The 24,820-nt window shown below is 37.7% G+C and overlaps 1 protein-coding gene across 5 annotated transcripts in view; it reads right to left on the bottom strand.

Annotated features, from left to right (window-relative positions):
* Nucleotides 1-24,820, bottom strand: part of INPP4B (inositol polyphosphate-4-phosphatase type II B) — a 297,538-nt gene that overhangs the window by 133,155 nt on the left and 139,563 nt on the right. For all 5 annotated transcript variants that reach the window (XM_080937277.1, XM_080937279.1, XM_080937276.1 and 2 more), the window contains 2 exons: nucleotides 5,413-5,543; nucleotides 4,956-5,060 (listed from right to left, as the gene is read on the bottom strand). In XM_080937277.1, the coding sequence (XP_080793403.1) occupies nucleotides 4,956-5,060; nucleotides 5,413-5,543 (236 nt within the window). The remainder of the gene's footprint in view (nucleotides 1-4,955; nucleotides 5,061-5,412; nucleotides 5,544-24,820) is intronic.

Below are 24,820 nucleotides of genomic sequence, written 5' to 3'. Positions count from 1 at the left end.
ATAGTTTTCAGTCATGTATAACAGAGCTCTTCTGATCTTGCTATTAAGAAAGTAACATTCAAACAAGGTGGAATGCCAGACCTTGTGGGGGGAGGAATGGTGAAGTCAGAGTGATCTAGGACATCAGGAGAACACGGTCCACAGCATCACCTAAGCAGGGCTCAGAAGGGCTCACAGAGACTGAAGTAGCATCAGGGAGACTGCATGGGTCTGACCTAGATCCTCTGCACATATGCCATTGTTATGCAGCTTGGTGTCCTTGTGAAATTCCTAAGGGGAGACAGGGGTGTCTCTGACTCTTTGGCCTGTCTTTGTTACCCTTTCTTCTTACTTCATTACTTTGCCCAGTCCTGAGATGAAGGTTTGTGCATAGTCTTTGTGTAGCTTGTTAGGCCCTGTTTGGTGGATATCCCTGGGAAGCCTGCTCTTTTCTGCAAGGAAACAAGAGGAGTAGATGGGAAGAGAGGGGAGGTGGGGTGAGGAGCAACTGGGAGAAGTAGAGGAAGGGGAAACTGAGAAAAGATTAAAAAAATAACCAAAATAGGTACTTAAAGCTTCCCTCTCTTTGTCTATCTTTAAAATGCTCTTTTCTTCATTGACATTACATGATATCTCAAAAATGCCTTCGGTTTTGTGAAAATGGCAATGTATTCCATGCCTTGGGGAAGCAAGGTTTAAATGGATGAGTTGTGTTAAGCTGCAGTGAACAGAGCGATTTGAGAATTCATAATAAAGTTTTCTTGTAGCCTTTATGTGGTGGTTAATAATAGAAATGAGATGGCTCTATTTTTACAGGAGATCTTGGTAAAATCCCTTCAGCTATAAAATGTGTTAATAGGAAAATCTATGCATGGTGATCTCATATCAAGGAACAATTTAAACATAATCTGGGCTTCAAAATGGTACCCAAAATCCACTTGACATGAATTACTAGGCTTTTTTGAATTTGTATTTCTAAATAGTTCAAGCTATTTAAATTATGATCTTCACTGAGGAAATCTGAAACAAAAAGTCCTTACTGAAGGGATGATGCTCCTAATTCTTGAGATACAGAGTTTACGGAACTTTAATAGCTCCTCTAGTTCCCTCTCCATTGGGCCATTTTTCTCAGTTAAACTGCAAAACCTGATTCGTGTTGGATGTGACTGTGACATCACTCCTGTGGTATGAATGTTATTGTTTTTATTACATTTTAAGATAGACATCATTTAAGATACTTCCAATAGCAACTGTTTGAAACATCTAACAAAGTACAGCAATGGATGAGTGTGTACACACAGTCTGCTTGGAAGTTTTATTTTATGCAACCCCTGAGCTGGTACATCCCCTGTGAATTCAATCATCAACTAAAAGATTTTGAGAGACCCCATTTTTGGCTGGCTTCTCTACTATATCTCTGATTCTCCTTTTCTTGGTGTGAGGTTAAATGAGGAAGGCCCCCATGTGTTCATATTTTCAAATGTTTGACTCCCAGTTCGTGGGATGTTTAGAAAAGGTTAGGGAGTATGGCCTTGTAGGAGCTTTGTGACTGGGGAAAGAACTTTAAGAGTCAGATGGCTGTACCAGAACTAGTCTTCTTTCTTCTCTGTCTTCATGTTGCTGATGAAATATAAGCTCTCAGCCATCGCTCTAGCTCCGGGCCATCCTGCCTGCTTCTATGTTCCCAGCACTGAGAATCATGAACTAAACTCCTAAAACAAAGCCAGCCCCTCATTAAATGCTTCCTCTTCTAAATCGCCTTGGTCATGGTGTTTCATTACATCCTACTTGTAGCTAAGAGACATGGGAAAGATTATTAATGGTTGGTTCCCTAGAATCTAGTGAGACTTAAACCCACTGACTAGGTTGCCTCAGAAAACTCAAAATGGAGCCCAGTGACTAAGGTTGACACAAGTATCATTCTAGTGACTGCCTTTCTGTTTCTCCTTTCTTCCTTCCTTTCCTTCCTTCCTTCCTTCCCTCCTTCCTTCCTTCCTTCCTTCCTTCCTTCCTTCTTTCCTTCTATGTTTCTCTAATACATATTATGGCATCATGGTCTTTTAATAAGCTTTACTTAAATGACTACAGTAAAACTGTAAAATTCTGGTCATATATCTAAGAGTTACAGAGCACTGATACTCAAAATTAGCAATGCATGGAGAATGCAGTTACATAAAAGAATTCAATTATATATACATTTCAAATAGACCTGCTAAATGTTGCGGCTCAATTACACTACCAATTACAGTATTAAGTGCCCTGAACTAACACTAAAGTAATAGTTCTTTGAAGAAAAACAATTACTTTAATTTGAATTCATTACATTTTATACCCCAAATATAGTGCTTTTATTATTATATGTAACATAAAAAATTACAACAGATTATTATAATATTAGAAGAATCTGTATCTTATAAGGTTGATAAGTAATAGACTGTAAAAATAAAAAAACACTGAAGTATTCTAGAGTATACATTTAAAAGAATTTCATCCTGGAGATGAAACTGTGCTTTGATTTCTGTTGTTTCAGCATGTCTAGCCTCTCTATTGTTGTGGGAATTTGTTACACTGAAGTCATTAATAAGGGTGAAAAATTAATAGTCTGAAAGCACCTTAAGCTAAGTGTCAGTAAAAGACAACACAGCATTACTTCTGCTCAGTCACCTGCTCCATGAGTCAGCCATTGGCCTGCTATCTGGAGAATGCGCCCGTGATGGACACAGTTTTCAGACAGAGTCTCTGCAGTCAAACTTGAGATGAGTATGGCCTATACTTTTTATGGACGAAATCTGAGCAGAAATGAAGAGATGAAGGTCGGGGGAAGGATGGAAGGAGGGAGAGATACTAACAGAGAAAGGGAAGACAGGGAATAATATAGGTAAGAAATGCAAGTAACATGGAAAGATGCAGGATTTGAAAGGTTTATATTCACATAAAAAAAATCAGCAACCACAATGAAGGAAGGAGACCCTCAGGCTCATGGCCCGGCTGACACTTGAGTTGCTGTTGTCTAAATGCCCTCATTTGTAGAATTTCATTATGAAACTCACTGGATATCCATGTCAATTCAAATTATCTGAGCACAGTTTTTCTTCTTCCCTAAACATCTGCCTTTTAGTATCCACTTACCCACTTGTTTTTTTTTTCCAGCTCAGAGAATCAGATGCAAAAGATAATATGTCAAGCCTAGTGCATTGCCACCTACTGCTTGGATGATGTTTTAGAACATGCCACATACAGAAATGTTTTCATAATCTATATGGAGGGGAAAGAAGCCGTCAGTGTAATGAAATTACATACGTAATCATTACTAAATATTCCAGTGTCTAACTAAATCGGTACCTGAATCCATGTGGCTACAAATGGTGTGTGTGGGTGAAGACACTGCCATTTGCATGTAGCTCCAGTGACAATTACTCTCCTAAATGTATTGTATCTGCTGTTATGCACTCATATGTTGCAAATTATTCTCTAGTTCACCTCTTCCCTAGTGCTAGCTAATTCCTATAGTCAAGGCTATATTGACTTTGAATAGTCTTGTTCTTCTCTAGTTTTAACAGTTTTGATGACCTACATGGAGACACTTTAGCCTCATGATATCAAAGAATGATGATATAAAAACCTGCTCTTCCTGGATATCTCTAAATGTGTTCCATGTTCTAGCTCACTTAACTGCAAACAATATTGAGAGCAATATGCCTTAAAGGATTAAATGAGAGATAAATTCACACTCAAGTACACTTCAGCAAGACATAGACTTTTCACTGCCTTATAAATATCTTTTCACATTGGTTATTGGGAAAAACAAATGGCTGATAGTTCATAAATATAACCTCTCACACTTCAGGTTTTGGTGGCTTTAAATTTATTTTCATATCATTAATGTTCAAACTACTGACACAAAGCAATCAGCAAAGAGTTCTAGAGCACTTTGGTCTTCCTGCCATATCCCCAGCACATAATAAAATCAAGTATGTGGGCACATAACTGGAGCCCCAGAGCAGAGTCAGGAACCTCACCTACATAGTAAATGATGACAGCCTAGTCTTCATGTGAATGCAGTGTGTCTCAAAAAAAAAACATAAACAAAACAAAACAAAACATAATCATTGATAGCTAAGTAAGTCAAAGGACGACTTAGGAAGAATTCTTAAAATACTTCACTTTCAAATGACAACGGAGACTGGGAAATAACTCACTGTTTTAAAGCAATTGTCACCAATCCTGATGAGCTAAGTTTGATCCCTGGTAGGAGAGAAGTGATCTACATGTTGTTCTCTGACCTCCACACACATGTTATATTAGTGTGCGTGCACACACACACACTAAATAACATAATAATAGAAGCAACAGTACAGGTTTTGTAAAGCAGTAATGAACGTACTGCACCAGTCACTTGAGACCCAGCTCAGCTATGCTCCCAGAACCCACACGTTTCTCCTGGACAGGAGACAAAGCAAAACGTTCTCCCACTTTCCACTGACTGAACTCTGCCAGTGGTTCCCACAAGGAAGGAAGAACATGCGCATTACTGCTCACCACTGAAGCACATAAGCAATTGTGCATCTTCATGCTGAAGTTTAGGTTTCTGCCAAAGATAACATGAAGCTTGTTTTCTCTTCTTTTCTTAACCAATAGAGCAATAACAAGACTATTGCCTTTCGGCCATTTATGAGTGCTATTTAGGTTGCTAAGACTCTTGAGTTTCGGTCTCTAATTTAGGTCAAGAGTGACACTCATAAGCTGTTCCATGAAAATCAGCAATGGTGCTATTTTCTTTCACAGGTGTGGGCCAGCATCAGCTTTGGTTGCTTCCTCTTTTTGTTCTTCATGTTTAACTCTTAAATTAGGGAGTCAGCCAATCATCAGGCTTTCTGAACACACACACACACACACATACACACACACACACACACACACACACACACACACACACACACGGTAATAGTCTGACACTTCTGAAGGAACATCAGTACCTTTCAGGTGAGGGCTGCGCACCTGCATCCGTTGCAAGTGCAGGTTTATTGGAACAAATTCTAGTGTTTTCTCTCCTTTGCTGCTGCTGGATTTGAAAGAGGACCCTAGGAGAATAAAGATTGGAAATGATTAACAAATGAATAAACAGACATATAAACAAACAATACATGTGGAAAAGAGGAGAGATGTTACAAGATCTTCAGAAAGGAAAACAATAAGCCCTTCACATTCTTCACATATACTAATTTTAAAAATTCTTTCGGTCATTATTATTTTACTTGAACAATGCCAGAAAGTGGGGTATCATAGTTCTCCCTTACTATGAATTCCACATTAAGAGAGATAGAAGTGTAATGGTTGGCTCTTCTGTCTCTACAGCCACAGTTCTAGTTACTGCTTCCTTGGGCCACGCATTAGTGTTCTGCAGTCTGGGGAAGCCAAATGGCTGCTTCATACCGGTTTCCTTGGTAAGTTCTGTCAGGATGTCTTGGTACACAGTCACCATGTGATCACAGTGAGTAAGGACATTTTTCCGTAGGTTGTCCCAGTGTGGGGAAAGGTCACCAAGTTCTCTTAACTCCTGGTTTCTGTTAAGAATACAAAATAATAGAGCATGTTTATTGTTGTCTTTAAAGTACACATAATAGAACTACTAATTAGCATTACCAAATGAATTACAAATTGTTTTGATGTCCTTTGTAGGCAACTCTGAGTTTACCAGCTTAAAATAAAATAAAGGACGAAGGGATTTAGACTAGTAAAATATCAAAAAGTTAACTTTTGGATGAAATATCACCAAAAAGTAGGCTTGGGCAAAAGTTCTTTGACTTTTGTTTCTCTCAAGGACAATTCCATCTGTCCACATGAATATATGTTATCTCAGCTTTATCCAAAGGAATACCTAATCCTGCCATTTAGATTTAAATTATTAACTTTTATCCAAAGTCTAGGCTTTAGCCAAGTTAATTTAAACGGTAGGCTTGCGTTTTGAAAGTGATGCTGATGAACGGCTGGGTGCACTGCTTAGCTGAATCCCTTCCTCATTTCTGTGACCTTTTGCTGGTCACATTTTCATGATGCTAATTTAACCAGCAATAATGAACTGTCTTTGCTATTTTGTCCGCGAAACATGCTAAATACCAAGCTAATAAATTCAGAAGATGTAGACTCTTTAAGACACAGGAATGTTAAGTGCAAAGATAAGTGATGGTGTGCACAAATGTGACTTGTTGTCTGTTGCCTTTGCTTTGTATCAATGGGCTTGTGCTGAAGCCCATGCCACCTTTCATCTGAGGTCTTCACAATCTTTGCCTGCATTAACCTCAGTCTCAGCTTTAGTGAATGTTAACTTTCAAGACACAGCATTTCTCAGAGAAGCAATTAATCAGTAGAAAATGAGAGTCGAAAGCTTAGATAAAAACTGAAGTGAAGAGAGGGTTATGGAGAGAAGGTTTGAAAATGGAGGTATCGTGCGTTCTCACTACAAATTGTTGGAAATTCAAATTGAGTACAAAAACAAATGACAAAGCAAGCATGTGACTCCAGAAAGCCAAGTCTAGAAGAACCAAGACAAGGAGACTGCGTCTGAGAGAGAAAGCTGCATGCTATATCAGCCTAATAGATCCAGTAGATGTTATAAGAAGGCAGTTTTATATGAATATTAGTGCTCAATATTTCTATGTAATATTAATAGATATATTTATGATTTATGAAGCCTATAAATTCTCATCAGAAATGGTAATGAAGGGTTTGGGTCCTGAAGGGAAGGCATAAGATGGCACTGTAGCTGCACTTCATGTGGAAGAGCATCCAAATGGATGCTCATGCCAAGGACTAAGGGATGCTTTCTGAAAAAATGGTGAGAAAAGTGTAGCATTCTGAGGGGAGTGACTCGAGATAAACTGACAGCATTCCATAAAAGGTGAGATAAAATGTATTGCATTCCTCCAATATATCACAGTCTATAGGGAGACATACATAGACAGCTCTGTCGGTTCTAACATGACAGTCAGAGGTACAAGCCCAGAACCATCAACACATGGTTACTTAACAGTGAGAAAAGTTCAAGTACAGGAGGAAACCAGAGCACTGGCCACTAGATGGACACCGAGTGACTGTAAGGTCAACAAATGATTGATGTGAAGTAACTATAACAACTCACTAGGGTGAACTAAAAAGAGTTTAAGGAAAAACAGAAACGAGTAAGTCTCACAGTCAAGAAGTCAAGGGCTATTTAAACTTCATTTTTAGTATTTTTATGATATTGTAATTCATTATTAAGACAGCAAAACTTCCAACTTCAAATGCTTTATTCTATATCTTATTGGTTAAGAGTCAACTTATAACACGTTAATTTTCTACACGTGTATACCTGTGTAATCTGTTTGCTGAGAAGTTACCACTGGAGAGGCAAATTTCCTTGGTTAAAACACACACACACACACACACACACACACACACACAACCCTCTGTTTCTTCCCTATAAGAAGAAATGCACTGCTGACAACACTCCCATAGTAGACATCATTCAGAGCATGGTATGGCCTGACCTTCCTCACAGGGAAAGCTGATATACCTCTTGATATGGGAAGATAAGCTGATAATTATGACAGTGTTAGAATTTCTCTTGAGTAACAAGCCAAAGGCAAACATGAATATGTACTTGAACTCAGTAAATACAGAAAAGCAAATAAACTAGCCTCAGAACTAACAACCACTTGCACAATACACATATACATATACATGCACATGCACAACACTTACCACTTTCATGTATGAATACTATTAGCATATAGAAATAATGACTTTCATGTATGAATACTATTAGCATATAGAAATAATGACTTTCATGTATGAATACTATTAGCATATAGAAATAACGACTTTCATGTATGAATACTATTAACATATAGAAATAATGACTTTCATGTATGAATACTATTAGCATATAGAAATAATGACTTTCATGTATGAATACTATTAACATATAGAAATAATGACTTTCATGTAGTACAAGAAGTTCATGAACAATTGTTAAACTAGGAAAAGGATATTTCAAATGAAGAATTTCTTTGATCAGAATGGCAATGACCATGTCAATTACAGATTATCTTGATTGATGATTGATATGGGAAAGTCAGCCAACTGTAGGTGGCCCTATCTTTAAGCAAGTGAATCCAGGCTGTATAAGAAAACAAACTGTGATCCAGGGAGTGACCTACCAAGCAGCATCCCCCCTTGGTTTCTGTTCCAGTTCCTGCCTAAACTCCTGCCATGGCTCCTCCCCTGCCCTCCAGTGCTGAGTTGTATGAAGGAAGTGTAAGCCAATTTAACCATTTGCTATTAAATTTGTTTTAATAGTGATTTAATCAGAGCAATAGAAATTATATTAGAACACAGTCTATTGAATATACTTGTGATACATAAAGAAGATACAGTCTTAATGTATGTGTATCATGAAGATAGTTCAAAGCACAATATTTGTACATATATATGAAAAGAGTATATCTTGACTCTGTATAAATGCATGTAACATTACAATTATTTTGGCTTGTATCAGATGGACATTTTGTTCTTCATGTGGGTACCGAACAACTGGAGCAGGGGCTATCCTTAAAGCTCTTGCCTGTTTGTATAATCTGTTCCCCTAACTTGGCTGTATTGTCTAGCATCAGTGGGAGAAGCACCTGACACTACAGAGATTTGACGTACCAGGGTAGACAGGATATGGGGGCTCTCTATTCTCTTTGAGGAAGAAAAAGGGAAGGGACTGTTAAAGGGAGGAACTGGGAGGAGATACAGCGATGTGGATGTAAAGTGAATTAAAAATAATATTCCAGATTAGTAATTATATATATATATATATCACAGCAGAGAGGGCAGAAAGACCGTAGAGATTCAGGGTCCTGGAAGACTGCTGGCAAATACTATGTCTGTACATGAAGAGACCTCTGCACTCAGAGGTTACATCATATGTGGGTGCCTGAATGAAACCTGTACCAAATGGAGCCAAGCCACATTCCAGTAGGAACAAGGGTAATTCCTGAGCCTCAGGTGCTCTGAGAAACTATTGACAACTGTCTTCTTCTCTAAGGGACTGGCCCCTTTAGATTGCCTATGCTCCACCTCTAAACACATGAGAAGCACTGGTTAGAAGCAGTAAATGATATAATATAAAAGAAATGAAAAATAAAACATAGACATCATGAAATTGAGATGAGTTTACTTGGGTCCAGAAGAATTGGAGGTGGGCATGCTAGATGAGATCTAAATATATTGTCTTTCTCTACACAATTGCCAAAACAATAATTTAAGATAACATACTAAAACTCCATCTTTCAGTCATGACTCTGCATCTCCAATAATACAATCATTCTCAGAGGACCCTCTACCCTGCCAAGGACAAGCTATGGTCCCACTGCACTCACACTAACATTCTGCATCTTGCATAGTCCTTGGCCTGCCTCCAACTCCACCAAGTCTCCTTGCAAACCAAAAAGCAAGTAGAGGAGGCTGAGAAAATAGGCTGGCTGTTCAAATATTAATAAGCACAGGTCCCTCATGCAGTGAGCAGCTCTCATCAGCACTCCCAGTCATCTGTCCCATTTCTTCTTGCTACCCACAAATCTCAAGAAAATAATACAACGTAAAGAGACAGGTGATTTCTCAGCCTTGCTGCAGAGATGGCTCAGGCTGTTTAGTTCTGGGCATGGTATGTGCAAATTATAACATTCTTCATACTCAATGAATTATTAAAACAGATCCTCCACAAGAACTATGTGAAGTACCTCCTAACCTATTATCTGTGTGTCTGGTTTTCTCTCGCCTTAATATAATATTTCGAAGACATATGAGTTCGCTGTAAGTCCAAATGCGGATTCCATGAAGTCACGTTGGTCCTCTGCAACATGGGGTAACTTCCCATCCTCTGAAACATGGGGTAACCTCCCATCCTCTGCAACATGAAATAACTTCCCATCCCTACCCCACGTGCAAAGCATAAGCTACTGAATAACACAAAGAGAAAAGAGATTTAGAAACAAGACTATGAAGAATGAAACTAAATAATTGAATGTGGAATGAGCTCAGAGACTCTACATCATAAACAACCAAGCCTGCATTCTCTGTTTTATCATAATGCATAAAACATGAATGTGTGCTCAGTTGGTAAATGCTGTTAAAAGCATGCCCCGTATGCCTTGGGGCTATAATTAATAGAGAAACGGAGTAGGACACCAAACCAAAGGGTCAAATACACGGGCAGGTACCAGGCCTTCCCTTTACCTAACCACCTCCTCCTCCAAAGCTGTTTCATTTATATTTGATTTCATTTTATAATTATGTTGCAGAAGGCAGAATCTGTTTCTGCTGCAGCAAGAATTGAAAAATTATTTAGGATGACTATTAGCAGAAAATTTAAAACTAGACGGAGGGAATAGCTTGTAGAGAAAGGGGATTCCAACATGGGTCACATGTAACATGATCCTGAGAGACTGCCATTTAGGAACTGTCAGTTACCATGACACCACAAGCCAGTTCCTTATAGTAAATCATAGAAATGCACTTATACATGACTACATATATATATATGAATAAAATGAAAATATGTATGCATATATGTATGTATGTATATATGTATGTATTTGTACCTGTGTGAATAAATCCTGTACCTATTCTCTGAAGAAAAGTGATACCTAAACTGTCATTCCATCACATACACAACATTTCTCTCTGCCTGATACATAAGAGGTCAAGGGTGGGAGCAATTGGGGGACTCGAGAGAGAAACATCCAGAATATAAGTAGTTCAGCATTTCCATGGGTTTTATTCCTTATGACTATTTCACAAATGCTGTCCTGAGTCTCTAAAATGAAGATGGCTATAGGGATGTCCAACTTGCCTATAACCTAATTGTATAGGCACAGGAAACGTCTTTAATTCTCAAGACAAGGTACCATATATGAACACATCCACCATGATAAATTTTAAAATGGGTTTACAAATTTAAATCAAAACATCCCTGAATTGAAGGCCCTAAGGAGAGAGGAACTTCACAAGAAGACCAACATTGTAATCAACTAGTCTGGGCCGCTGGGAGCTCTCAGAAACTGAGCCACCAACCAAAGAGCATACCCAGGCTGGCCGAGGCCCCCTGATCATATGCAGCAGATGTGCAACTCAGTCTCCAGGGATGCCTTGTCTGGCCTCAGTGGGAGAGGATATGCCTAACCTTGCAGAGACTTGATTAGCCAGAGTGGGAGGATATGGGGGTACACATTCTCAGAGGTGACGGGGAGGAGGAAGGGACTCTGTCAGGAAGGACGGAAAGGGGGGAAACATTTGGGATGTAATTTAATTAATTAATTAATTAATTAATTAATATTTTAAATCCCCCAAATAATGAAAGTCAATTATTGCATGAACTGTCTGAGACTAACAGTTAATTCAGTTACAAGAAGGCAGTAAGACCAAATGGCATGGGGAAAATTTATAGACCAAAGATGATGACTGAGTAAAGCAATATGAAAATGGTACTTGGAATTGTTACTATTGAAGTAAATAGAAGTATCTTCCTACAGTGAGCTCTGTCTATAAAACTGTTCTGTGGAATAAGAATAGCTGCACGGTTTAAATGGAGCACTTCAGTAGTTAAAATATCATAAAACCACATGTGGGTGTGCATGGGTGGGAAGTTTAACAGCCAGGCTATTTCATTCATTAAGCAAAATTAGACCTTAAATCAAACCCAAAAGAAGGCACAAAAATTATTTGTGAAGGAAAGAAATTAAATATGAAATGGCCAGTGAGGAATAGTGCACAAAACCGATTGGTGGGCTGCTACAGTTTCAAGAAGTGGTTGGGTCACAGCAGCAAAGCTGACAGATTTCACCCAGCTGCCCAGTTTCCCAGTGCGCTCAGCCCACATGGAAACTGTGTTTTAACTGACACAGGGATGACAATTCCATCCCTAAATTGCAGGTTGTTTTTGTTTTTTTGTTTTTTTTTAACATACTAACATTTTATAAATGACTGAGTAGTTAGTGCTGTAATTGGCGAGCCACAATGTCTCAGAAAACAAAGGAATCTTCTGATTGGCCACTCTGCTTTTCACTCAACATTAAATTAAGTGGTTCTCTACATGCAGTAAGGTTTCAATGTATATGCAAAGGCTGGGAACTAAAACACAGTTATTTCAGGATTTAGTTGTAATCATATGATCTGTTTCTATGTGATGTACAGTGGGGTCTATAATTTAATTTTGGGTGACTGCATTAGGAAAAACAAGGAGAGTTCAGCATGCCTTGTTCCAGGCTAGCAGTCTGTTTGTTACTTGTGACAAAGGTGAATTAATGTATGCATCTAAGCAATGCATTGCCCTTGTTGCTGTAGGAAACTACGAAATATGAACAGCAATTACTTCTTAATATCTTAAGCTCTGGGCTGCAGTCTTCTCCTTACCCTTCATTTCCTGGCCTCTTGAACGTACACGCATTGCTGGAATTGTCTATTCAAATTCCCTAGCTGCCCTGGAACTGCAGATATTACCCAGGGAAGCTCAGAAGGCCTAAACAACCCAGGACTTAATGGATTGTTGCATTGTATTTGGCTGGCTAGCGAGCATCTTGAGAACTCCAGCCAGTCTCTCCCTGCTGTCTGTTTGGTATTCAGAGCTAACCTGGTATAAAATATATCTAATCATTTGATTCTTACCACAAGACCCAGGGTGCACTGTTTCATGATTAGGCTAAACAAATTAAGGATTTAATGGAACTAGGCACATTTTAATGCCCCATAGCCACACCGCTAACATACGTTGTATAACATATAAGCAGGATAGAACATTTTCTGTCCTTGAAAGGTCTTTTGGGCAATACTGCTCTAGATAAGGGCAAAGAGCATGACAGTGGTGAAGCAACATTTTTGGTGCCCCATTGAGGATACAGAAGGAATTGGGTGTATAAACGGTATAAATTCTATCCACTTTCTCTTACTTCCTAGTGAGATTTTTTTTCCCAAAAAGGTATTTCAGAAAGAAAGAAAAGCATTAAAATCTTCTATGTGGAGGAGTCATTTGAATACTGTCAAGCTACAAAAGAAGCTGCTTCAAAATTCTCTCCAGAGTGCATTTGATACATAGTCTTGGCTGTTTCAATTGCTGGAAAGTTACACAATATAGGGAAAATGGATTTAGCAAACATTTGTGTGGGGCATTTTCTCTGCTTGCCACTGCCCTGAGCAGCTGAGATTTCCATTCTTTCATTGACTGTGACGTGTAGATGAAGGGACCATTGTCATCACTGTCTTTATCCTCTGACAAACGAGGAGATGGAGACAGGAGAAGTCTAGGAATCCATCCATGGTCACCTGCCTGGTGAGAAGCTGAGCTGGCATTGCTCCCAGACATTTTGGCTTTGGAACCCACAATGGCTAGTTAGAATGAAAGGGTAAGACAGAAGACTCTGGATGATTTAACAGAAAGAATGTATCTGGAGAGACTTCTGAAGGCTGCAAAGCCAAGACCAAGGTGTCAGCAGTTTAGCTTCTCTGATACCTGTACCGTGTCTTACAGAAAATTTATTTCTATTGAACCATATCATTGCTTTCCCTCTATGTATACATACCCTTGCTTTCTCTTTTTTATGTCCATATTTCTCCCAGTTACGTGGACATTGGCCAAATTAGATGAGGACTATTAATAAAGTGAAGGCCTCTAAAAGCTACTTCTAAGTGCCCTACCTCCTAAATGTAGGCCACAGAGGTGTGGCAACAGTTAAGACAAACAGAGCCTGTGTTTTTAACGAATATTCTGTTGTTCAATGACATGGAACTTAAATTTAGCCCCCAACTTCATATGCTAAAAGCGTGGTCATCAGCTGTGGATGCACTGGAAGATCGTTGTGATCTTTAGGAAATGAGGCTGAGGAGGAGAAATTTAGATCACTAGGGTCATGTTTTTTTAAGAGTGTGTTGTGACTCTGGATCTTTCCTTTACCCTTTCTTTTCTGGGAACCATAAGGGAAGAGCTACCTTCTGCCATGTGTTCCCGCTACCCTGCGTTGTGTCACCACAGGCCCAAAGCAACAGTCTCCAGTGACTGAAACAGTGGATTTTAAGCCAAACTAAGTATATTCTGGACTATGTTTTTGAAACTGAGTCCTATATTTTCATCTGGCCTTTAACTATGTAGATGAAGATGAAGATGGACGACCTGAACTTCTGATTTTCCAGCTTCCATGGAGTGATCAAATTACAGGTGTGAGTCATCACCCCTAATTTATGTGATTCTGAGCGAGCATCCCATTGATGGATCTACATCTTCAGTCCAGCAGATCTCTATGAGGTGCATGTGCTCGTGTGTGTATGTGTGTGTGTGTGTGTGTGTGTGTGTGTGTGTGTGTGTGTGTGTGGTACTACAGCTACTAACACAAATGAAGACTATGAGAAATACAACACAACATCTTTCTCTCTCTTATTCTTACCTCTATCTTTCCCCCTGTCTCTTTTTTCCTGCCTTCTTCCCTCCCTTCCTCCCTCCTTCTATCTTGAGTATAGCACTCTAGGTAAAACATAAATGGAGGAGCACAAGAATAAAACCATATTGTCAGTCTTTATTCCAGTGGGCAGAATAAAAATAGAAAGAATGCTATGCTATTTTGCATCTTATATTTGAATAGTAGAGCATGCCAATTGGTTTTTCAATAGCAAATGGTCAGTCCTGAAAACATACATGCAAATAATATTATACAGACAGAAAGGATTATGTTTAGGATTATTTATATATATATATATATATATATATATATATATATATATATAATTTATGCTTGCAACAACAATTAATGAAAAAGAAGGCCACGAATTTTAAATAAGGCAGAGATGGCTATCTAGGAGGGTTTTGAAGGAGAAAGAGGATGAGAAGAGTATTAAAGTTATATTAGAACTTCAAAAATGAAAAAAAAAGATTTAGATATTCAAATACTAATTATCTGGGATTATTCCTTTTAAATAAAAATGTGTAATATATATTCTGCCTAATCTGACAACTATTTGCCTCAAGTATATGGGAAAACTGAAATATAACCCACATTATTAACATAAAATTTTAATTTTGGTTAATTATAATAAATTTAAACAAGGTTAAGTAGCCACAAGTTGCAAGTATTAGATAGTACAGTTTTAATATTGAAGTAGGAAAACAGGAATCAAAGGAGGCAGATACCCAGAGGGCCTGAAAATAAGCAAATGCATTTCAGCGCTCTTAAACTGTGTGTCGCTGTGAATTTCCACGTGAATCAGAAGTCAGTTTGGGGCTGCTCCCCAAAACTTATTAGCAAACTGTAAATAATTGTAGGATCAAGTTAGAAAATTTATGTAATAAGTAATATATGTAAAATTATATTTAATGAACATCAACTACTTTTATGATGTGTGAATTATCTTACAAGTATTATTAAAGCAAATTTTATCACTGAAAAAATGTAGTAGTTACATAAATAAACCGTGTGACTGTCTGTAATATAATTTGTCATCATGTATCCAGCACATGTCAAACTTTGGAAACTGAGATACCCAAACTAAGTTCATTACTTTCAAGAAGTCAATGAAATTTGAATTTAAAGTTTGTGTTTACAGACTCTGCCGTAGATTTCAACACCCCTTTCTCAGTGTTGATCTGTGGGTTTTCTCTTCACAATACCAAGGAGCAGACATAGCTGTGTGATACAAAATTTAAATTGTCTATAATTTCATGATTATGGAATATTCTTATCCTATGTTGAACTTCATAACAGTATATACTGGAAATTTTCTCTAGTCTCTGTTTCTTAAATTAATGATGAAAATTGTATACACAAAAGGATGGGATCATGGGAGAAAGAGAAATACACAGATACAATAAAAGTAATTTCTTCTGGAGAGTTATATTTGCTACAGTATAAAATTTATTTATGCTAAAATATGTCTTGTTTTATAAATGCCATTTTACTGCATAGTAATTTATATATGGCTTGATATTACTATGTAGCCACGAGAGTCCCATCTAAATAATGCATGGCACACTAGATTTAACACAATATTTATAGTCTCCATCGATATTACACCATATAGGTACAATGATTCTGTAGACTGAGCCTTGCAATCTTTGAAACAGTATGAAACCTGAAAAAAATACACAGCATAAAGAAAAAATGTGGTGACATTAAAGCATGTGTAAAGTTTTTATGCTAGCAGCTGTGAAGACCTGCATAAATTATCTACACTCAACCAACCTAGAACTACAATATCAGACACACACACATACAAACACACACACACACACACACACTAACACATGCACGCACATTCACACAGAGAGAAACAGAGACAGAGAGACAGAGACATGGGGAGACACAGAGAAACAGAAAGATTTGCTTATAGCATGTCATTCCTTTCCTTCTCTTCAAATTACTTCAAGGTGAATTAGTAGTACAGGCCCCATAGTTATGCCAGATCAAAGAAGTGATTTGCTTGTGAGTACCAAAGTCCCTGTCTCCAATTCTTATTGAAGCACAATCTTCTCAAAAGGACATCACTCTGAGCACTCTGTAAGGCAATATTCTCCTCCTTGTTTTATCCTGATACGTAACTGGTACAGTTATGGAAGGGATCAATATCAACACAGTCTCCAGAGAACTCTCAGTACACCATGTATTTTCAATATTTTTAATTAGATAGTGTGAACCTATAATGTAATTCATGGGTTTGAAGGAAGAGTTAGGACTGTGGACAAATAGAAACTGTTGTGGAACTATTGCAGAAAGAACATAACGGGATTTGATCAGGGCAAGAGATGGGAGACACAAAGGTTTGTGAAAAACTGTAAAACCAAAATAATCGGAAATTAGAGTTGATTTGGAATAAATTTAGTAAGACATACTGTTGGGTGTGAAGGCATCCCTTTGTCTTATTGAAACAGAAACTGGCTAGGAATAATTTTGAAACAGTCAATATGGGTTAAGCATTAGCCATGGTGGGCAACTGCAACATGGATAGGAGATATCTGGATGTAGGGAGAGCAGCGCCTGGATGTCTGAGAGCCTGAGAACCAGAGGACCCCGACCTCCTTGCATGCCCGTGAACCCTGCCCAGCAAGCTCTAGCTGTCCCTGAGACCTTAGGCTCTGCTTCCCCACCCCTGCAGCAGTATCCTGGGGTTTCCCTACAGCCCAACACCAACACCCTTCTGGCAACAGTGTGGACTGAGCAGTGAAAACTCCCTCATTTTGCCTCCCTGGAAGGCCATGACTTGTGGCAGAGGCAGAGTGGACTCGGGACCCACATAAGGCTACAAAACACTGGAGACAAAGCTTAGGTAACTCAGTGGAATAAGAGAGATAAGTCTACATGGTCAATAAATCTTACTGGCTACAGAATTCTCATGACTTGTTATTACATAGCATCTTTGCAGATGGCATGAATGGAAATTTATATTACAATTTGATTATATAAAAAATTAACTTCTAAAGACAGACAGTTTTTGTTTTTTTTTTTTTTACCTGCTCAACTAAAAAAGAAATCATCCTTAAGTGACCGTTGTACCCTCTATATGCTATATGGATGCCTTTGCAGAACTATGTACACTGTGAGACTCATATATTACAGAATAAAAGATCAAAAGGGCAGCCCTGAAAAGATTCACCCTCAGGGATGCTGAGACTTGCTGTTCCAGCTTCCTGATTAATCTTGCCTCAAATCGATGCTGTTTCCAGAGACTGGCTTCTAGAACAACATCAGAAAGGACTGCTGATCCCAGGTGACCTCAGTTCATCCAGCTTTTCAGACTGTTCTAGTCAGGACTTCAATTAAGCCCTGAACTTTCTCAACATACTGACACCGGACAACAAATGATGCCAACTAGCTTTCTTTCAGCTTAACCACTTTTCAATTTCCTTTAGGGCCTCCAAACTAAAATTATTTCCCCCAATTCAGCAGAAAACAATTATAAGAAGACCATTGTCCAAGTCCCTTAAGTTAGGGTGGATGGTTTGGGTCATTTTACATAATATATATATATTATGTATAATATACATAATATATATATATATTCAGATCATATATCATAGATGAGGTATAGTAATATTATAAGAAATTGGAAAAATAAGAGTGGATTATTGAATCTACTCATAAACAAAAGCATTTTATGGGTATAAACTTACATTGGTAGAGATCTTTATATTTTGATGCAGAATGGAAGTTATTATATTTTCTTAGATTGATGTAAAATTTTGTTTATTAATATAGGTTTAAATCTTTGTATATTGATGCAAATTTTAAGATTAAACTGTGATAATATATTTGTATGTTTCAACTCTTATATAGGCATTGTGCCTTTGCAAGTTATTTTAAAATACAAAGTTTAGTCCCAGACCTTTTATTGACTACTACTGCAAACTGTTTGAAACAATTATAGAATGCAAATTAAAAGTCAGTCAAATTCATGGTCATGTAAGATAATAATCTAGATCATCACTGAAATATATATTCTTAAATGAATGGATAATTAATAGGTAGCTACAGAAGGCAATGTTTGCTTGCTCAGATATACTAACAATAAATAAATGATCTTCAAAAGAATCAGAGATCCACAGAATATGGGATTTAAAATTCTTTCATTATTAAAAGACCCTTTGACTGTGGACAGGTCTGCTCATGATGGTGCCCCCATTTTACTTCAAAGAAGATGATGGGCGTCAATAACCTCCACATAGAATTGCTTCCATCGGGCAAGCCCAACCATTGGGCAAGAAATACACTAACATCATCTACAAAAAGAATGCTATTCAAAAAGAACCAACAGATTCAGGATAATAAACTGTTAGTCTCTGCTAAGACAGTGCAAAGATAGTTATAGTTAAAAATTCCTGCTTCACTCAAGGTCGGTCAGATGTTCTGGTCCAGAAGGCTGAAGACAGATGCTCCAACATCATAAAGCATATTGGGGATTATTTAGGCAGTCAGCTGTCTTTGACATTTCTATAATTTTTGGGAGCTGCATTCCTGTGCCCTCTGCATACTCAAGTATATTTATTTCTTCTCAGGTCTCTGAGTTAAAGACTATGTAGTTATAGTCTTACAGTTTACTCTGGACTCATTAGGATAAGATAGATAATATACTTTCTTCTGAGATGCCAAATCATATCAGCCCTGAAATTATAATTTTGGGTTATTAGTGGAAAAGTAGGTTCTAATAGCATAGAGGGTAGATATCTGCCCAGTTCTAATTCTGATTAGTACTTATTATAAAAATAAAAATTGTGTGTCTTTTTTCTGGGAACTGGATGATCAAAGGCAGGGTAGAAATCCTGAATGAGATTAAATATTTCCTACATCATGAGTATTATGAATAAAGTAGCAACAAACATGGTTGAGCAAGTGCCTCTATTATAGGATAAAGTGTTTTTTGGGTTTATTTCCAAGAATGGTATAGCTGGATCTTGAGGTAGACTGATTCCTATCTTACTAATGAATACTGATTTCTCTAGTGGATGCATGCGTTTGCACTCCCAGTAGCAATGTGAGTGTCCTCTTACTCCACATCTTCACCAGCCTGAGCTGTCACTTGTTTTGTTGATCTTAGCCACTCTGACAAGTGTAAGATAAAACTCTCAAAGTAGTCTTGGTTTGAATTTCTCTGATAACATAAGTGGTTCTTAAAGTGTTTCTCAGCCATTTGAGTTTCTTGCTTGGGGAATTTTGTTTCTATGTGTACTTCATTTTTAAAATAGTTGTTTTCAATATCTCATTTCTTGAGTTCTTTACATATTCTGGTTTTCTGAGTTTTCTGAGATATGTACTTGGTAAACATCTTTTTCATGCAGTAGACTACTAGTTTGTCTGAAGGACTATGTGCTTTGCCTTACAGAAAATTTTCAGTTTCATTAGGTTCCATTTGTTAATTGCTAATATTAGTACAAACTTTTTAAAAAGAATTTTAGCTGGACCAGTAAAATAGTTCAGTGAGAAGAGGCACCTGGAACCTAGTCTTAAGACCTCACTTTGATTCTGGAGATCCAAGTGCATAAGGTGAGAATTGACTGTTGTTTGCTGTCCTCCACACGTGTGCTGTGGATTGACTGTTGTTTGCTGGCCTCCACACGTGTGCTGTGGAAGTGCATGCGTGCCTCCACTGCTCACAAGAATAAATTAATATTAATAATGTTGTGTAAAATTAAGTACTTTTGCTGATGTATGTCTGTGGACTTCCCTTAATAACTTAGTGATGGTAGTAAGAATTAGGCTCAGAATAAGACAGGGTAACAAAGGAATAAAACTTCTCTATATTTTAAGTAGTACAGAGGATGTAGCTATCCTTTCTGTAATATGTTAATAATCTCTAGGTTATAAAAACTCAAAACATAAAATAAACAAAACATTAAAAAACTGATTAATATTCAGAAGATGAGAGTAAATACTGGATTCCAGGTACATGTGTTTGTGTGTGTTTGTGAACAGTCACATGTATGTATAAATACATGTGTATGTGCATAAATGTTGAAGCCTGACAACAACCTGTGTTATCGCTGCTCAGGATCTATTTACCATGCTGAAACAGAGACTCTCAGTGGCCTGGAATTTGCTGATAGTCCAAGCTGACTGGCCAGCAGGCTCCAGGCATCCTCTTGTGTCAGCCTATTCAACACTTGGACTTAAGATTGCACCACCAAACCCAGCATACTTACCTGGGTTCTTTGGATCAAACTCAAGTCTCTGCTCCTACAAGGTAAGTGCCTTACTGACTACACCATCTCACTAGCTCAAAGCTAGCTTTTCATATACTACATATACACAAAGAACTGAAATGAAAAATATATAAAGTAAAAAAAAAGATTACAAATAATATTTGAAAAATAGCATACTACAAATGTTAAGGTGACTTTTAGAAGTAAAAAGAAGCATTTTTCTAGTTCTAATTCTGTCATGAATTTGTTGGTTTGGGGGTTGGATAAGTGCATGAAAATATGTTTGATCATTTAAAGCTTAAAATCCCACATGAAGCTCTACAGTTTCAGAATTATTCTAACTGAAGTCCAATGAGATATATAGACTTTGAGGTTGGTTAATTTTGATGTGTAATTTTTAGTTGAACATTTTAAATAATAAGCTTATTTAAAAGTAAATGTAAATGATTACTATATTGGATTTCATATTAATATGTTTCTTGTGGTTTTTTTTTTTGTATTGGTAATCAACGTATGGGTATATATTTATCCATATAAGAAATAAAATATAAATGTCTTAAAACCCACGAGTTCATGATTTGCAAGTATAAGTAAAGGAAAGCACTGTTAGAAAAGTTTGCAGAGATAAATAGGCTCTGAAATTCAAATGAACTTGGCTCATAGTCAATGTCATGCTGTGCAATAAGAAGACCTGTTAGACCACCCAAGACCCATAGAAAAGATTGATAGGGTAGCTGATGCCAGAAGCATAGCACTGGATGGCAAAGGTGAAGACAGGCAGATACCAGGAGCTCACCAAACAACTACTGTAGCCAAAACAGCACGGTCTAGTTTCAGTGACAGATTCCACATTAAAATGTAAGGCAGAGAATAATAGAGAAGGATATCTGAAGTCAAATTCTGCCCTTACATGTCCACAGTAGGCACACATACACACACTGTACTAAACACACAAAAAAATAAAGAGAAAAATTAATTTCTATGCTACACATGAAGACACTGAAGCAACAGTTTATATGTGCTTTAGTGAACTTCTACAATAAAATATCATGCAATTATTACAAACAAAATTTTACATAAATTTATTAAGCATGCAAATATACATAAAACTCAGGGAAAGTGAATGTCATGTGTAATATAGAATACTATATTTCATATAATTTAAAGTATATGAAGGTACATAATTGGCTTTACATGGCCTTGATGATGAGGCCACCTTTACTCAGCCCAGTAGCTAAGGCATGAAAAACTCCTGATAGAAGTCAGCAGCTCATTTCCCTGCAAAGCCATAAATTTAGGAGCACATAGAAACTCTTGGGGACTGCAAATGCTCACTGAGGACTAGTAGGATGGGTAAAGAACGCATGATTTCTGATGGAGTTGCAGAATCTGGGTCAAGGGACTACCATGAGGAAGCACTTTGAGATGAGATGCAGGGACATACACTGGGATGCCATGACATTACCTCAAGGGACAGACAGAGCCAATGAAATCTCTGTCATTACAAGTCATGTCATAGTAAATATCACTAGGCCATCAAAGATGCTACAAGGAACCAAGAACCATATTCCTGTGTCTTTGGTTCATCTGCACTCTACACAGCAAGTTCATTGCACAGACACATTTCCTTGGGGTAAATATAGGAGGAAGCAAACTTCTAAAGGATTATTCGTGTGTGTGTGTGTGTGTGTGTGTGTGTGTGTGTGTGTATGAGAGGGAGAGAGAGAGAGAGAGAGAGAGAGAGAGAGAGAGAGAGAGAGAGAGAGAGAGACGGCATCATAATGAAGAGAAGGAAGCTATTGATTTGAGAGTTGATGCAAAGGAGGTGTTCAAAGGAGAAAAGAGGGAAAGTGAGCAATTTTGATGAAAAATTTTATATGTTATTTATGTTTACATATATATGTTGGCAACCATGTATTACCTATAAATTACATTACGTTAAACACTAAAGAATTCTTTTCTGCAAAATAAAAAATAAAGGATAAAAGTTTGATAATTTTCCTAAAATAAACATAATGCAATATTTAAAATAAAGCTGAGGACCTTAACTTTGAATAAACATTCATATTTACATGGATAAAATAAAAGAAAATAGGGCTGCTATTAGCTGGCAGGCCCAAGTATTCTGTAAAAGGAGTAAGTTTTGTGTTTTAACCTTATATTGCTATAAAATCAATTAGAATTTTCAATTTATAATTCAGAAACAGTATTATTAATATGCTAGCATATTTCTTTCCATGTGCTTTTAAATGTACTTACCAGAACTAAGATGATATATTTAATTGGTTATTAGAGCATATTTTGTTTAATGTCACAGTGGCAAACTATAGAGAGATTTACAACCTGGAACAGGTGCTGGACACATGGATCCGAGGTAGAGTTTTTGCTTGGCTTGTGTGAGGCTCCATGTGCTTTCCCCAGTATGACACACCCTCACAAAGCTACATCAGGAAATGTAAACAATGCCAACGAGGCCAGGATGGCCACAGAGACAGAAAGTCTGCTCCCCACCTCATGCTTTTAGATTTGAGATTAATATAGAACTTTCTTTCTGGTGGGAGCCATTAGAGTGGTTTTTCTCCCCTTTTTTCTATCTCTAATTTAGACATGTGTTTTTTTTTTTTCATGAGAAACTTCCATACCATATTTCATGTATGAAATTACATCTCCAGGAACTAGTGTTCCAGAATCATTGAACATGTAATAAACCCCATGTTCACAGGTGATGGCTCAGACTTTCTGCTTGTGAAGTTTTGGGGCTAAATCAGAGTATAATAATTAAAGTGCTGGCTATGAAAGCTCCTCACTGCCAGTTCAAGAGCTATTGTATTTGCATTCGAACTCACATGGTACCACTGCTCAGGCCAGTTGGAGGGTGCTCACAAAGGATTTAAGCCCTGTCGTGGCCATAAGACTGTGTGTATGTACAATCCCAAACGTAATAAAAGTGGTTCAGACTGAGTCCAAATGTCACACTCACTGTGGGATGAATAGCAAGAGTGATTTTTGATGGCAGCTGCAGGCAAGGAGAGATACTGTGAATGAATGATGTGAAGTCACCGCTGAGCCACTCATAACATCCCTGCCAGCAACATCTAAACTCGGTCAGGATTGGCTGCAGAGAATATGGTTTTCCTCATTTATACCACAAGGATGCATTATGCAAATAGGCAAACAGCGAACACATGTGGCCCTGCAAACATACCCAGACTAATTTACAAATGTATGTCAAATCAGATACTTGAAAGTCGATGGCTGTTAGAAACAGATTTGATTCTGCATAATTAGCACTATATTAACCATTTCCTTCCATTGCTATTGTCTTTCAAAAGTAAACTCACAGTCAAACTTGAAGAACATGTGGGCTTCTGTGGCACAAATTCTCAAATACCATCTTTTTTATTATGATTATTATATATGCATATTTATATGCACACACACATATGCAGCCCTAAGAAGTTTGCTTCCTCCTATATTTACCCCAACAAAATGTGTCTGTGCAATGGACTTGCTGTGTAGAGTGCAGATGAACCAAGGACACAGGAATATGGTTCTTGGTTCCTTGTAGCATCTTTGATGACCTAGTGATTTTTACTATGACATGACTTGTAATGACAGAGATTTCATTGGCTCTGTCTGTCCCTTGAGGTAATGTCATGGCATCCCAGTGTATGTCCCTGCATCTCATCTCAAAGTGCTTCCCCATGGTAGTCCCTTGACCCAGATTCTGCAACTCCATCAGAAATCATGCGTTCTTTACCCATTCTACTAGTCCTCAGTGAGCATTTGCAGTCCCCAAGAGTTTTTAATGCACCCCCATTGTTTACGGGGTTTCAGGGAAACAATCATCTACCCTTCTGCCTGCAGTTCCCCATCGTGGCTTATTCACTTTGCTGAGTAAAGATGGCCTCCTCATCAAGGTGGTAGCCTACAGAACCCCATCGCATTCCTGTAGCTTTCAAGTGTTCATGCCCTTCATAATTAGGAGAATTTACATAAGAAAATATCCCCATCATTATCTAAATGCTCATGCAGAGAGATGGAAACACACAACTCAGAACTGCTGTGCTCTTCTTTTTGGGAGTTGGAGAGGATGGGGCAAACCTTCAGAACAGGGATGAAAAGAATTAAGTGTCATAAAGGAAGTTT

This window comes from Micromys minutus (genome assembly GCF_963924665.1).
Source record: "Micromys minutus genome assembly, chromosome: 24".
Lineage (NCBI taxonomy): Eukaryota > Metazoa > Chordata > Mammalia > Rodentia > Muridae > Micromys > Micromys minutus.
The sequence above is the reverse complement of the archived record's forward strand: the minus strand, read 5'-3'. Positions and strand labels throughout refer to the sequence as shown.